This window comes from Anguilla anguilla, chromosome 11 (genome assembly GCF_013347855.1).
Source record: "Anguilla anguilla isolate fAngAng1 chromosome 11, fAngAng1.pri, whole genome shotgun sequence".
Taxonomy (NCBI): domain Eukaryota; kingdom Metazoa; phylum Chordata; class Actinopteri; order Anguilliformes; family Anguillidae; genus Anguilla; species Anguilla anguilla.
The window spans coordinates 21,805,691-21,820,135 of record NC_049211.1 but is presented as its reverse complement, the minus strand read 5'-3'; the positions used below and the strand labels follow the sequence as shown (position 1 = coordinate 21,820,135).

The window sequence follows — 14,445 nt, the reverse complement described above, 5'->3', positions numbered from 1 at the left end:
TTTCGGGATAACAGGGAAAAAAAGATCATTAGACTCATTCATGGCTTCCAAACAGGAGATGGTAGAAAAGTGCAAAGGCGAGATGGGAGCCTCAGCAGTGCTGAATGGGAGAACAAGAGACTTTCCCTGCCCCTGTTCGTACTTATTAAGTCCCATTAGGATTGATTCAATTGCCCTTTCAGAAGAGTTCTACAGAATTTGTTGAGACAAGCAATTGATTTAATTGTCTTGGCAACAAACAGCCTACTTGATATGGCCATTGGGACTTAGCACTGTGTGCTTACCAGTAATCAGCCCCTTCAAGATGCTTCAAGTATACAGTAAGAACAAGTTAGGAGTATGCTGTGCTTTTATTGCCACAGTTTACCAAATGCTTTGTTACTTACAGAAATGCAGTATTTTTCAAAAGGTGTCATGTCCTTGTTTTCACATTTCCTAATATATGCTCTGTGTATCATGCCTGTAGGTTGCTCTGCAAAATGAATAAAAGCAACAAAAATGCAGATGTTGCACCAATTACCTCTCTTTGAACAGGCTTTTGATTTGTGAAACTATATACAATATATATTGCAACAATTTACAATAATGTCACATGAATTGGCATAAACTAATGTAGTTAACTACTAACTACTGAAAAGTTAATCTGTACAGCTTTAATGTATGTGTACATCATTAATTTCTGTTAACAATTACATTAGCTAATGCCAGTTCAGATTGGGATTATAAAAAAAAAAACATTTAATGTATTTGTTAATGTTTAACTCATTTTAGGTTTATCCTATGTTTTGACTATGTCTTTCATCCTAAAAGTGTAACATTACTAGAACAAAATGTATTAAAATAAAATTTAATTTAATTCAAATGGTAGAATCATCCAATAAGTACACAAAAATAAAGTTCTAATAACTTACAGATGATGGAAATGACCTAAACAACTCATGGAATATCTCATTCATACCAGCTCATAATGATAATGGAATACTTGGCAGATCTCTGGCCATATTCTCTCTGGACAGCCATAATGCATTCATAATAGTAGCACACAACCCATAGGTCACATCTTTAAGATTATATTTAAGGTTTCCATGTTTTATAGTATTTATTTCCTACTTTAAGTGCTTAAGCGTATATGAGTGTGTGTGTGTGTGTGTGGGGGGGGTGTGGGTACAATCGGTCATTTTTACTTCAACATAGATTTTTTTGTATTCCTTATATTCTTTTCAGCATTATGTTGAATAAAACATATGCACAGCTATTCATTATTATATAATTGTATTAAATCTATGATGAGCATGTCTTTTCAAAAAACAGAATTGGCAATACATGGTGACATTTTTTTTTTTTTTTAACAGACAAAGAAATCATAATGTCTGTTTCCAGACACTCCTTCACTGTAATAGCGTGGTGCACCATCTTGTAAAGGCAGCAATTTATCTTCTAGATGACATTAATATAAGTTATCCTTCCTGGTTTCCTGTGCTATAAGGCTGCATACGGTTTGCGTGTATGGAAACAGAATGCGGCAATTACGCTTACAGTGTCAGCATTGAGAAGGCCCATGTCCTTGGAAAGTGCCTAAAGCAGGCTGATTAATTGCACGAGGATTCCAAACAGAGGACCCAGAGAACAGAAAAAATCTACAGCGCGGCAATCAATTTATCACAATTCTGTCTGCTGATCGGACTGTGGGGAAGGATAGCCACGGTGCCCTCAACACGCATGGGAGTAGACCACAGCAGAGCAGCTTGTCCCTCTCACCTGCACACATATGCAGAGATATACCGGACAGGTAGATGAAAGCATTGTTGTATGGGAAGGACTATATATAACACAAATAAACCACAAGAACAAGCACAATGGTGTGTCTCAAGCCTTAGGGACAGAGGCTTTCATTAACCCCAGTGCAAGACAGGTAGCTAGGCAGGTTCAGGACAACAGTATTATTCTCATGAGTTTAAAGTCATAGCAATTGTCTGGTGGTGTGATTGAATGGGAGCAGATTATCCTGGTCTGGAAGGGGTGTGCCCTGGAAGGGGCGTGGCCTGTGCTGTGCTACAGCTACTCTGTGGCCAGCAGCCTGAAGGCCGTGAGTTGCTGGGTGAGGAGGACACAGCGCTCCCTGGCAGTGCTGAGCTGGCTCTCGCACCACTCCACCAGCGACTGCTGAAACACCTCCACCCGCATCCTGTGAAACTTCTCAATCTGTACATGAACAGCCAGGGACAGGTAAATCCACAGAGAAACACCAAAACACGCAACATTTATTCAGCCAAAAATTACAGAAAAAAGCCAAGCGCTAACCATGATGCAGTGGTTGCTATACCGCAGGTGAGGATTTCCAGGATTAAGCTTTGGTTTATACAGAATTGAAAAAAAAGGTTCTTAAAGTACATTTTTTCCTTGGTGCTTGGATTCTAAAAACAGTTAAAAACAAGTAAATAAATAACAGTAAATGTATATAATATAGCAAGGCTTACCTCCAGCTTAGCCACGGCAGAAATGTGGTCAAAGTCCTTTTCAGCAGACTTTTTAATTTCTTCCATCTGAATGAAGATCAACAAAGTCACGTAAACACAGCTAATCAAACATAGCTACATTGCTGTCACAAATCTTTACATTAAAACACTGTTAAAATACCAGCTCAAGGTCAGCCATCTCAAATAAGCATATGATCAAACTAGATAACATCAAGTGAGTCCCCATGTTCTTTCACAATTTAACAGGGCAAGGCAGTCCTTTGATCGTGAACAATTTCAGGGTTTTTCCAAAAAGTAAAATTCTCCATTATTTTGGGTACTTTACAACCCATAAAACAAAAACCCAAATTATCTCTGCAATAAAGATGAAAGTTGCCTACTCCTGAACAAGAGGACTCTATTGCCATCTGCTGGACATATCAACATCAGCGACCCACTAATAAACCTTAGTGAAGAACGGTGTATCAAAAATGACAGTGAAGGACATCAGACTCATTTAAGAACATTGAACTCATTTATAAAATTAATGAATTGTACAGTTCTTTATTCCATTCATGCAATCAGTTGTGCCTTGTGGTAAATCAACTCAAATTAACTCAATGCAGTGCACTGCAATCACATGCTATTGTGTGTGCTACAGTACATATAATGGTGTTTGAATGTACCATTTGATCAAAGCTGCATGTGCTTAGTGATCAAAAAAATAAGACCTTGATTCCAAAGGGCTCAGCTTAAAGAGCAAAATCAGCACAGAGCCCAATGGACTGAATGAACAGGTAACATTTCAGAGCTGAATGATAACTGATTTGTTCAATAATACACTTACTGTTGCTTTCTTGATCGATTTGGCTTTCTCTGCATTCCTGTTGGCATTCTCTAACTCCACCAGTTTACAGGTCCTTCGGAAGAGCATTTCCTTCAACAACAGGGTGGGATGAGGCTCCAAAAATAACCAATAATCATCAATCATAGTCAATACCGATATCAATAAACTTGTACTGGGGAGGGGAGGGAGGTGGGGTATTTGACATTACTGCAACATTTAGTACATAGAATACCTCATAAATTCATTTGCAAACGAATTATTCTGACCTGTCTTTCTGAACTAGTGAGATCTAAGTACTGTCAGCTCCGACGACAAGACAAAAGAAAGCATAAACACAAGACGTAGCATGAGATGGGCTTTATATGTAATATATTAAGCACATTAATCTTAAAAATGCTGGCTTTGAAATACTTATATGGTGACACCCTTTCACATCAGTCATAACTGCCACAAAATCTCTGGTGCAGGTCCTTTCATGTTGCACTATTGAAAATCCACAGTACTGCTTTCATTCAGACTGAACTACACCCTGAGTGGTGTCACTGAAATAAGTGACAAAAACTGATTTTGCAAAAGAGCAATTCAACAGGAATTTAGTTCATGGATGAAAGAATGCAGTGTCTGAAGTTGCAATGAAGAGTATGTAAAACATTAGAAAACAAATGGAGAAACCCAACATAAAGACGCTACTGAAAATTCCACCTTGATTTAGAAAATGATGTTTACCTGCAGGACAAAAATGCATTTCTTACCTTCTTCGCCTCTTGATAGCGTAAATTCAGGTCCAGGGCCAGGCCTAATGTGTAGATGTCGTTGTCAGCAACACTTTCAAAGTTTTTCTGAAAGAATAACAGGCATACTGGGACATGGTTTGTGGTTTGGATACTCAGGTAATCACTGGCAGAGGCACATGGCACAAACATTGGCTGAACTTCATGTTCAATAAATAAAGGAGGAAAGCGTGTGCAGTCTACATCTTCAAGTATGGTCTCCTCCTCACTGGATCTGCACCTAACCATTAAGCTGGCTTGCTCTAACCACAAACAAAATTCACTTATGGAAAATTCAAAGACAAGGCAAATGGCAATGAGCATAACCTTGATTAAGTTAGTAGGTTTGGGGGGGGGGGGGAGAGAATTAAAAACTACAGTATACGCAGTACATTGCAGTCCATGTCATATTCATTGTTTTATTTCGAATTATTACTATTATAGACATTATCCATGTTATTTTTCAATGTACACAAATAGATAAGCATGTTGAAAAAATTTAAGGAGACACAAAACTTGGGAAGGCCATCTGACATTTGAAAAGTGGATTTGTATGCTACCTTCTTTTTTAAATATAAAATGTAAATAAATAGAATAGAAATATTAAAACATTTAGAAATTCATGGCTAAATTAATTTAATGTTTTCACTGCACTGTGGTATGAGCAGAACTTTTTGACATAATTAAGAGTAACTGCCATAAGGCTATGGACTCTCCCAGGTCTGCCTGATCTCTCTAGGCCTGGCAGTCTACTTTAAAATCATATTTAAAATTACTTTCCCTAATTAGCCTCTTTCTCATTCTCATTCAACTCATCATTGCCATCATTAATAAAAGTCATGAACACACCAATGGCTGTGGTATAATTAAAATAGCCTCTCAATTACTTATGGAAAGCTGAATGCGTACTGTACAGTAATGCCAAATAGATTTCATGCTTTCATTTTAGTGACATAACCAGCTGAAGGGCCCTTGCCTCTGATAAGATGCCCCTCTGAATGAATTTCTACATGATTAAATCGACTGCCTTTCAGTTCTGATTGCAGAGTGAAATTTGACTAATGCAGCAGCTTCATTCTATCCAGTAATAAATAAATACATCCACCATGAATCTTCATTATGGTTTTAAAAAACAGATGCAACCTATCATTTTTAAGAAAAGGGATGTGAAGAATTTAATTGCTTTAGTTTGCCAAAAGAAAAAGGCTGAACACACTGACCCAGCCCCACAATTCTACAAACATCAATACAAGCAGCATGAGTATAAGTATAATGACTTACAGGCCAAATGTCAGCATTCAGAGCTATTGTTCTTACTGACACCCCCTGTGGGCTTACTAACAGTTCTTAAAAACATTTCATGTCCACCGAGGTCCTCAAAGCTGTCCAGAGACAAGGCCGTGCATTTTAACAGCAAGATCAATTAAATCTACTAGACCAAAGAAAACAGCAGAAACATTATTCTGGTCACGGGGGATGCAGACCACAGATAAAGGCCAAAATTTGTAGATTCTGGCTCACTATTGATTAGGTTGTACATCACAGTCAGAACATGCAGTCCTCATCTTACTTTAAGCTGTCACCAGCATATATGCGCATGCATACTCAATGGTACATGGACATGTCTTTTTGTTTTTTTACATATTATCTGTCCTTTTTTTTCTGTCCTCACCAGCCCTGCAGAATGTTGCCTCTACTAAGAGCCCGTCAAATACTGCTCTTTACAAAGTACTGTCGCAACAACATTGATGTACCTTCATGGTTGAAGAAAATTGCATTAACAGCTTTTTCTAGGTGTTCAGAGATATTTTCACAGAAGGGAAGGAAAGTGGTCAATTGTAGTCAGAATGACTGTTAATTAGTCCAGATTGAGAGGATGTGCAGTCTGATTACGGGGTGGACTCCATACCTTGACAACGTCAATAACCTCAGACAGCTTCAGGCACATCCTGCATACACAATTGAGAGTAAATTCAAACTTGGTCTGAAATGATAAAAATTCTTTAAAAGGCCCAACACTGGTATAAATGCATAGTTAATATATATATATATATATATATATATAATATGGCATTTAAAAATGTTTCAAATACTTACAAAAAGTCATTTCATGGCATATTAGATATCTTTATTAAAAATATTTGAGACAAAATCATACTTTGAAAAAGCCACTAAAATGGGATCTTCTTCTTGCCCAATGACCAGGTGCAAAGAAGTGGAAAAGTGTCCACATGCCACAGCAATTTCTGAGAAAACAGAAAGACCGCAAACATAACCTTCAAAGGCATGAAATTCAATCTGTAAATAAAGCTTTAAAATAACCTCTTACTTACTCTGTTCTGTCAGCACCATATCGAGGAATTTCTGTAAAAACCATGAAAATGTCAGGGTTTGGATGAGCAAAGTGCCCCATAGGTAAATCAAAGCCTTGTCAGGGAGAAAGCATTAAGCGTACCTCCGCTGCTGTTCTGGTGAGCCCCACGAGTGTCAAGTTGTCATCTCTCTCAGTCTGAAAAAAATCATCTACATCCTGCAAAGGAATTCAGCCATGGGTAGGCCCATTATAAACCTGCACAGCAGTCCCGAGCATTTCCACTGCCGGTGAAACAGCTTGCTGAAATGTCACTTCAGTTCTCATAGATGCGTGTTGGGTGGAAGAGTTTGGGGGGTTCTGGGTAATTACGACCATATGTACCACAGGCTGATTTACCTTACGATTCTCCTTCCTCTTCTCCTCCACTGCCTGGCTGAGCCAACTAAAGAGCCCTTTCCTCATTCGCTGCTTCCCAGGGGGCTGGAACGACAGACAGCGGGCTAATAAAATATGAATAAAACTCTTACTACCTTCATGCACTTTGACACAACACTGACACACCACACTGTTTTTCTGATGATGCAGTACATGGTCAGTCATCACTATTTGTTGGAAAAGTGTTGTGTAATCAATTTTCACAATGCCAAGCAATATATATTGAACATGCCCAACTAATTAATCAATTAATTTGGCTAATGGATAGCATCACACTATCCAAATGAACTAGTTGGCTTAAACTGTGAATCCTGAGAAAAATAGTTGCAAATTATTTCAGTGCTGTTATTTTGACAGTATATATAAATATGCCAGTGGCAAATTAAAAATCTTTCATATTGAAAAGATGTATAAAGATTTGGAAATATTTCAGTAAATTTTGCTGCTAACTAGAGGTCAAACAAGCTACCTGCTGACAGGGGAATGCATCCTTATTTCAAGAAATATGGGTGCTGTTTCTATCTGTGATGTGCTCTTTGCATAGTGTAACTGAATATCAGAGTTACTGATAAGTTATATGTATAAAAATGAATTCCTGCTTGGTAGGCTATAGCTGTTTCTTACTCTCAATACGTATACCTCATTTGCAAGGTTTAAACGCATATGAATAGAAAGCCAGAGAATGTAAGAGCAAGGGAATGGCTTCAAGTTGTTGACTTCTCAGTGTATCCTTTCTGTTCTTTTTACACTGTCAGATCTTAAGCCATGCTCACTAATGCTGAACTATAACAGCATTTGTTAGCTGCATCAGGTTTATTCTGTCTTGACCTTGAACCCTGCACAATCAGCTCTGCATGCAAGGCCAGGACTCCTCAACTCTGCTCACGTGCTCTCTGCACTCCATGCTGTCACTGTTAAAAGGACCAATGACTTAAGTGCTCTCAGCAGATCTCAGATTAGTTGGGGATTAGAAGTTGAATCAAGCAGGAATGCACTCTTTCCTTACCAGTTCTTATACATTAGGAATTAAAGTTGTTCCTAATTTTCTTATTTTGAAGAGTCTGTTACCAAATCTTATTCTAAAGATCATATTCATTGAGAATTGTATAAGATTTTCTTTGGTGTTTTTCAGTTGTGACCCACGAACATCAACAAAGCTAATATAATGATGTGTAATCATGATGAGCAACCACAAACAAAGAACTGTATGACATGGGGTGACTAACAGCGTGATTAGCCATTCATCTCTTTGCCAGTTAGCACGAACAGGATTTGCATATATAGTTTTTAAAAAAGTGAATGCCTGTCATGACATTCGATTTAAAAATAAGAAAATTGCTTATGTCATGAAACAGGACCTCTCATTTTAAAGAAAATTTAAAACAGCACTTTTTAAGACGGAGAGTGATTCGAAACTAAGTATGTGCACACACTCACATCTGTGTGTGTGAGGAAACTGGGCCAGGCCGTGTTGGTCCCGAGCGTGGAGTGTGCTGCCACCTGCTGGAGATATTTCTGCAGGGCAATGCAGTAGGGTTTCCAATCCTCCCCCAGCGCCAGGAAACCTAGAATTAAAGTAGTGAAGGCCTACAACATTGTTTGGTTGCCTTTCTGTGTGTAATGCTATCTGGTCTAGAAAAATCGACTGCACCATAGAAATGCAGATAACACACGGTGAACATGCATTACTAATTAATGACCAATCAAGACAATTACCTCTACTTCCCAAAAAGTCTAACTATTATGGCTTGTGATTTGTTTGTTATGGCTAAAGTAGCACTGAAAAATATATATAAATACAATACATAGAATTAGACAGTTTACTAACAAGCTGAATCCTTTTGCAAGATAGGATAAATAAATATGATTACCTTGCTGAATGCCAAACTGGCCATAAATATAAATATATTAGTAGGTAGGTTGATAGCAAAGGAAAATATTGTACAATTACAGTCCTCCAACAGATTTTCAAGCAGCACATCTTACAGGGAGCTACATTCAAATATATTTAAAATGTAGATTACATAGTTACATTGCACATGGATGCTGGCAACAGCAAATTCTGACTGGACAAAATATTGAAAAGATGACACCATTAACTCATTTTTATTTGTTAATTTATTTGATACAGATAAGGCAACTGCTTGAGAGTAAAAAAGATTCTGTTATAGAATATGTCCATCATTTAAAGCATTTCTTTAAGTAAAATAAGAGACTAAAATCACAGAAAGATGTTTAGAATGAGTATAGTTGTTATTCAAATGCTATTCCATGCTGCATTTAAAAGTTTTTTCATTCTCCTAAACTCAACTCAACACATACCAAGCTGCCGAAGAACCTTTGGCTGTAAGTTTGATTGAGAATGAGCAGGCTTTGGGGGTAGCGGTGGAAACTGAGGGAGATAAAACATTCACATGGAAATTACTGTAATAATGATGTCAAAAGGCTGCCACGCTGCTGTTGCAGTAGTTTATTTCTTTGTTGTTCATCTATAGTAGGATTTTATGCTTAAACTCTTCCCCTTTCCTTAGCTACCAATGCCAATACAAGTATTGTTTTACATGACCGGTACATCAAAACTCTTTGCCTGAATACTTAACAGGCTTAAAAAAGCTGCCCAATTAATTTCATTTACAATAAATAATTAATGCAAACATGTCATGTAACTGAGGCAGACAGATGAATCCCAAAGTACCTCTAAAAGAAATTAATGGGGATTATGGCTTTTTTTTGATGAAACTTTTGTTGATATGTATAGTTTGTTTTTAGTAAATCACCTTGCCTATAGTTTTCATGTGTAAATAGAGTAAAATAGCTGTATATTGGATTTAGCTACCCCACAGGAAACTAGTGCAAAAACCATCTATGCCACATTCACATGAGATCCATGGAAAAAAAATGTCTGGGCAGATTCTCAGCTCATTTGGCTGGTTTTCAGCTTCATGCACTAGTACCTAAATCTAAATGTAGTAACCTACAGGCAACTATCTAATTTACTTGCCAGGCAAAAAATGACTAACAAGCCATTCATGGTTGCTTAACACAGTTATATAAAGTAGATATATGGTGCAGGAGTAGTTGTAGAGTTTATAAAAAAATTTTGTGTGAAATCAGACATCATAGGCTTGCTCCTAAACTGTGGGAGAACATGAAAGACACCAACTATGACTCCTTGCAGCCCTGGGACGTCATCCTGTGTGAACAGGCAGTGCTGCAGCCACTCAAAATCCTCGAATGTCCTTTCAACTCGATGTTCCTGGTTGCCAGACAACTGGTGAAGAGAAGCAGCATTTGCACATAATCACAACATGACCACAACTCTGCCTTAATGAGCCCATGAGAGTCATTAAAGATGGAGAAAGGGTCTCCATGAAAGGTGATTCACCTTGCCATAAACTAAGTGTGAAATATTGCATTATAACCACACACATTTTGACCCCAGTGTTCACTCACCTCCTGGGCCGTCACAACAAAGACCAGCGAGTCTTCATTCTTCATGGCTTCAGTCACCCTGATACTGGGAATGCTAATGCTCTGGACAGGTCTCACCGTTTCAGTTGCCTCCTCCTGAAATCAATGGCTTGTGATCAGTGCCAGAACCATTTTGTCTACAAATTGTTTCTTGAACAAGAGAAATGTAATTATCTGCTCTGTAATCACAACTAATTATGATTAACTGGTTTCAGATGATGCTTCATAGTTATAATTTGTACTTTGTAACATCCTTCATTCCTCAAGAAAACCATCTGGGCCAATTTGAAAGCATACACAAAAACTGAAATAATCTATTCAAAAAACAGAATCTATCCCTTTTAAAAGGACAGGGGTCTTGCTCTAAATTGGGATTTCACCTCAGGGGGTGAAAGTTGAGTGTAGTCGAGTTTGACGTAAAAGGATTCTTTTTTTTGCTGGTTCATTCCACTAAACTCCCATGTACACATGGTCAGTCCAAATATAGGTTCTGGTTTTGTTGGACTTGCTATGGATAGCACACCTGACAGTTCTGTGAGAGGGATAGAGATATGACACATGCAGTTCCTCTTTCTAAAGGCTGCCTTTGCCATTCCCTAGCATGATCTTTTCAACACTTAGAGACCATCCCTCTCTTAACACTCGGGTGGTCACATGTTTTACAAGCAGACCTTCAAGCCCACTTCGCAAGTGAACTACTGGAAGTTATAAAAAGGCAATGGATATGTCTGTGAAGACAGATGTGTGGAAAAAGTTGTTCTGCAAAAACTTTAAAAATTTAATGTGGGCAGCAATTTAGAAAAGAGATTAATTACTTGGTTAAATAAAGTTTTCCAAAAGAGCATTAATGAGCTTGTTTAATGGGTCATTATTTGTGCCCAAAGCAATGTGTCTAAAGTAAGAAAAGTGCATCCATACCTTTTTTTTTTTTTTGCAAAATACAAAGTAAAACACCAATTCACTGTGAGGATAAATAAACTGGGAAACTGTGAACTGCATACCCCTAAACCTATGCAACTAAACTTCTAATTTGTATAGGGCATTAAAACTGACAAACCTTTAAGTAAGCACAGCTTTTTCTGATAGAAACAGATACATATCAACAGACTTGAATCTGATGCATTGTATCATAACATAACATTAAGCTCATTTCTAACACATAACCATAAATTGGTTTTTAAGCAAATTATGTAAAGAAGTGCTATAAACAATAAACAAAATATGGTAAAGACTGAACTGCCATATTCTAAAAACTGAATTAGAAGAATGACTGCAAATTAAGAATTTACACAATTGCGCACTGGATTGCCTGCTCAGTATTATTTAACTTCAATTTTAAACTGTTTAAAATTGCACTGATTTGAAGGTTTGAAGGAAATTCATTCCAGATATTGACAGAGAAATTGAACAGCCCAGATGTTATACAAAATGGGACTTTTTCCATTTTCACTCACCTACGCATTAAACCAGACTGTCTTCCAAAAACATTGCAAAAATAGCATTACAAGTTATTTTATTCATTGATACTCTCACTATAATTCCTCCAATAAATAAAATTTTTGTATTTAAATAAACTTAATTGATAACATACAAAACTGTATACAGTATTAAGCTGCATTTTGATTGCATTGATTGTGATATTAGAAATGTAGTAAACAGTTCAAGTGTTTAAAGGTGTCTTGACTGAAACAAAAGAGATCATATGATGCTCAGAAGCAGGAAGTTATGCATTCAGTACAGATCCATTTAAATGAATAATCTAATTGTGGCTTACCATCATTTAAGAAAAGTAGAAATATTCAGCTACTGGAGATATAGGTCTCCTGCGATTGCAAGTAAATATATAAACAAATGAATAGTTTGGCTTTGTTCCTTTCAGTGCTGTAGGCAAAAAGCTCTAGTTGCTGGAGTGTTGTTGAGGCGAGCCAGAAATTTCAGTGGTCAAAGTGCATGTCAGTCCCGTGAGAGAGCAATCAAAGTGCTAGTGTAATGAAATTTGCAGATGTGAATGGTAGTAACATGTTATTCTGTAACTAAGTTTACCCAATAGTACACCTCAAGGGAAGGATTGTGGACTATCTATTGGGTTCCAGTCTCTAAACATTTCCACTCAACAAATTACCAGAATGGTAGTACTCATTTATTGTGCATTTTATATGGTTTATTTGTTTAGCAGACACCCTTATACAGAGTAACTTGCAAAGCTAAAGTTACATACTATACATTTGTATAACTAGATATAAACAGAAGCAATACAGGTTGAACAGTTTGCTCAAGAGCATAACAGCAGTGTCCCATTGGAGATTTACATCAGTATTCTATGAATTATTAACCCAGCATCCAAACTATTATACTTCCTCCCACGGCAGAATTTTTACGGCATAGTGCAATATATTACCGTATACAGCCCAACTAAATAAGAATTACTGATGTGGCGATATAGAATTTAGGCAAATTAATTATGTATAAGTACAATTAAGATGCCCTTTGTCAAGACAGCAGTTAATCCTCCTCACAAACTCTGGTGATGCTGCCATCCGAAAGTGTTTTTATCCAGCAGAAGCTTGGCTCTGGGTCTTGAAAGCCATCCTCTCTGTGGTCTAAGCTCATCTCGTTAAAATCACCTCCAAAAAAAGAAAAGAAGTCACTGTCAAAAAAACTCCCTCCCTGATGCATGTCACCTTCATCAACATCCCCCATCTGAAAGCTCCAAGCATCCTCGGGGGAGTCCAAGAACAGGTCATCTTCCAACCCCAGACCTTGGAAGAATTCCTCAAAGCTGAATTGGAAAATGTTTGAGTCAAATGTGGTCTCGTCCTTGGAGCCTTCCTTGAAGACCTTGTGACCGAGTTCATCATAACGTCGCCGCTTCACATCATTGGAGAGGACCTCATATGCTGAGAGCAAGGTGGAGAGCATTTTCATCTTTTACGGGTATTTATACAGCTGACCACACTAGCATTAAAGCAACCATAAAGTATGCCCCATTTACTCAAAGACAAAGACCACTGAGCTGACTGCTCCTCTAAGTAGGACTACAATCTGCAGTATCCTTGCGTTGTTACACAAGCATGCCTAAAACACAGTACACTTGGTAAAATTCATCACAGCACTCCCCATAACAAAATATCATACACTGTATCCTGTGGATATGGCAAAATAAAAACCACAATTACGGATGATTCAATTTATCTTCACTTTTCATATAAATATGAGTTTTGGCACAGCCACAGAATCAAAAGAAACAATACCAGGCTGACAGCATATCAGCTGGGAGCAGAAAGAAAATGTACATTCAGTTGATTTCTGCTTTTATCAGTGTTCAATTAATGATGGTCTTACCTTCAACGATTTCCCTAAAGATCACCTCAGCATCGGGACTGTTGTTCTTGTCTGGGTGGTACTTCATTGCCAGTTTATGAAAGGCCTTTTTGATCTGGCGCTCGCTTGCTGATTGTGGCACGTCGATAATGTCGTAGTAGTCTCTCTTTGCTTCAGTTATAAGACAAAATAGTAAGAAACATACAGCGGAAGCCCAGAGCTTGGATAGCATGACTTGCGTGGTCTGCAGAAATATAAATAAACAAATAAACGCTCACAATTACACACTTACTTTCGTTACAAAATGTGCATGGATAACTAGGCCGCAGTACACGTTTTGGTGAAGGCTATATGCTTAAATTACCTGAAATATAAACATAGGAATTTCAACAATTTATCTTAAGAGGGCTACAACATTGATGTGACCTTGATTACCTTCAGGGAGAATAGAACTTAGACTTTGTGAGGGTATTATTAGGAATAATAGGCCTACCAAGGGCAATTTTAACTTCCCATAGAATATAGGCTACGCTTATTTTAAGTAGTAGTAGCTATAGATCGACCTGCCGTAAAACAGACAATGATACATACTTGCGTTCCCTTTATTGAAACCAAAGTGTTTCAGTCCAACCACCGGTTAATTCAATCGACCTGCTTTACTGGCATCTGCAACCTGCATGCACCATTTATTTCAATAAATTTTCCAGGCCTAGAAAACGTCGTAATGTAAGGCATAGGTTAGCAAAATAAGTCCTGGCTGATGGTACCTTCGGTGTTTTGTCGTGCCTGTGTCCATGCAGTTTTCTGGAAGCACGAGATATCCCCATTTCA

General features: G+C 37.7%; 2 protein-coding genes across 2 annotated transcripts; both read right to left on the bottom strand.

Annotated features, from left to right (window-relative positions):
- Positions 1-249: 249 nt before the first annotated feature.
- si:dkey-28n18.9 (sorting nexin-6) lies at positions 250-12,224 on the bottom strand. Its single transcript, XM_035381169.1, has 14 exons — positions 12,068-12,224; positions 10,276-10,389; positions 9,986-10,093; positions 9,145-9,214; positions 8,260-8,387; positions 6,784-6,867; positions 6,529-6,603; positions 6,407-6,437; positions 6,232-6,319; positions 5,983-6,022; positions 4,056-4,142; positions 3,304-3,393; positions 2,478-2,543; positions 250-2,202 (listed from the first exon to the last, which is right to left on the bottom strand). Exons 1-14 carry the CDS (start codon positions 12,071-12,073, stop codon positions 2,059-2,061), a joined length of 1,131 nt encoding a protein of 376 aa, XP_035237060.1. The 5' UTR covers positions 12,074-12,224; the 3' UTR covers positions 250-2,058.
- A 191-nt stretch (positions 12,225-12,415) lies between these two features.
- zgc:152986 (uncharacterized protein LOC101884054 homolog) lies at positions 12,416-14,429 on the bottom strand. The gene is made up of 3 exons (XM_035381894.1): positions 14,382-14,429; positions 13,636-13,858; positions 12,416-13,190 (listed from the first exon to the last, which is right to left on the bottom strand). The coding sequence occupies exons 2-3, from the start codon at positions 13,844-13,846 to the stop codon at positions 12,796-12,798; spliced, it is 606 nt and encodes a 201-aa protein (XP_035237785.1). The 5' UTR covers positions 13,847-13,858; positions 14,382-14,429; the 3' UTR covers positions 12,416-12,795.
- Between the last annotated feature and the right edge of the window lie 16 nt (positions 14,430-14,445).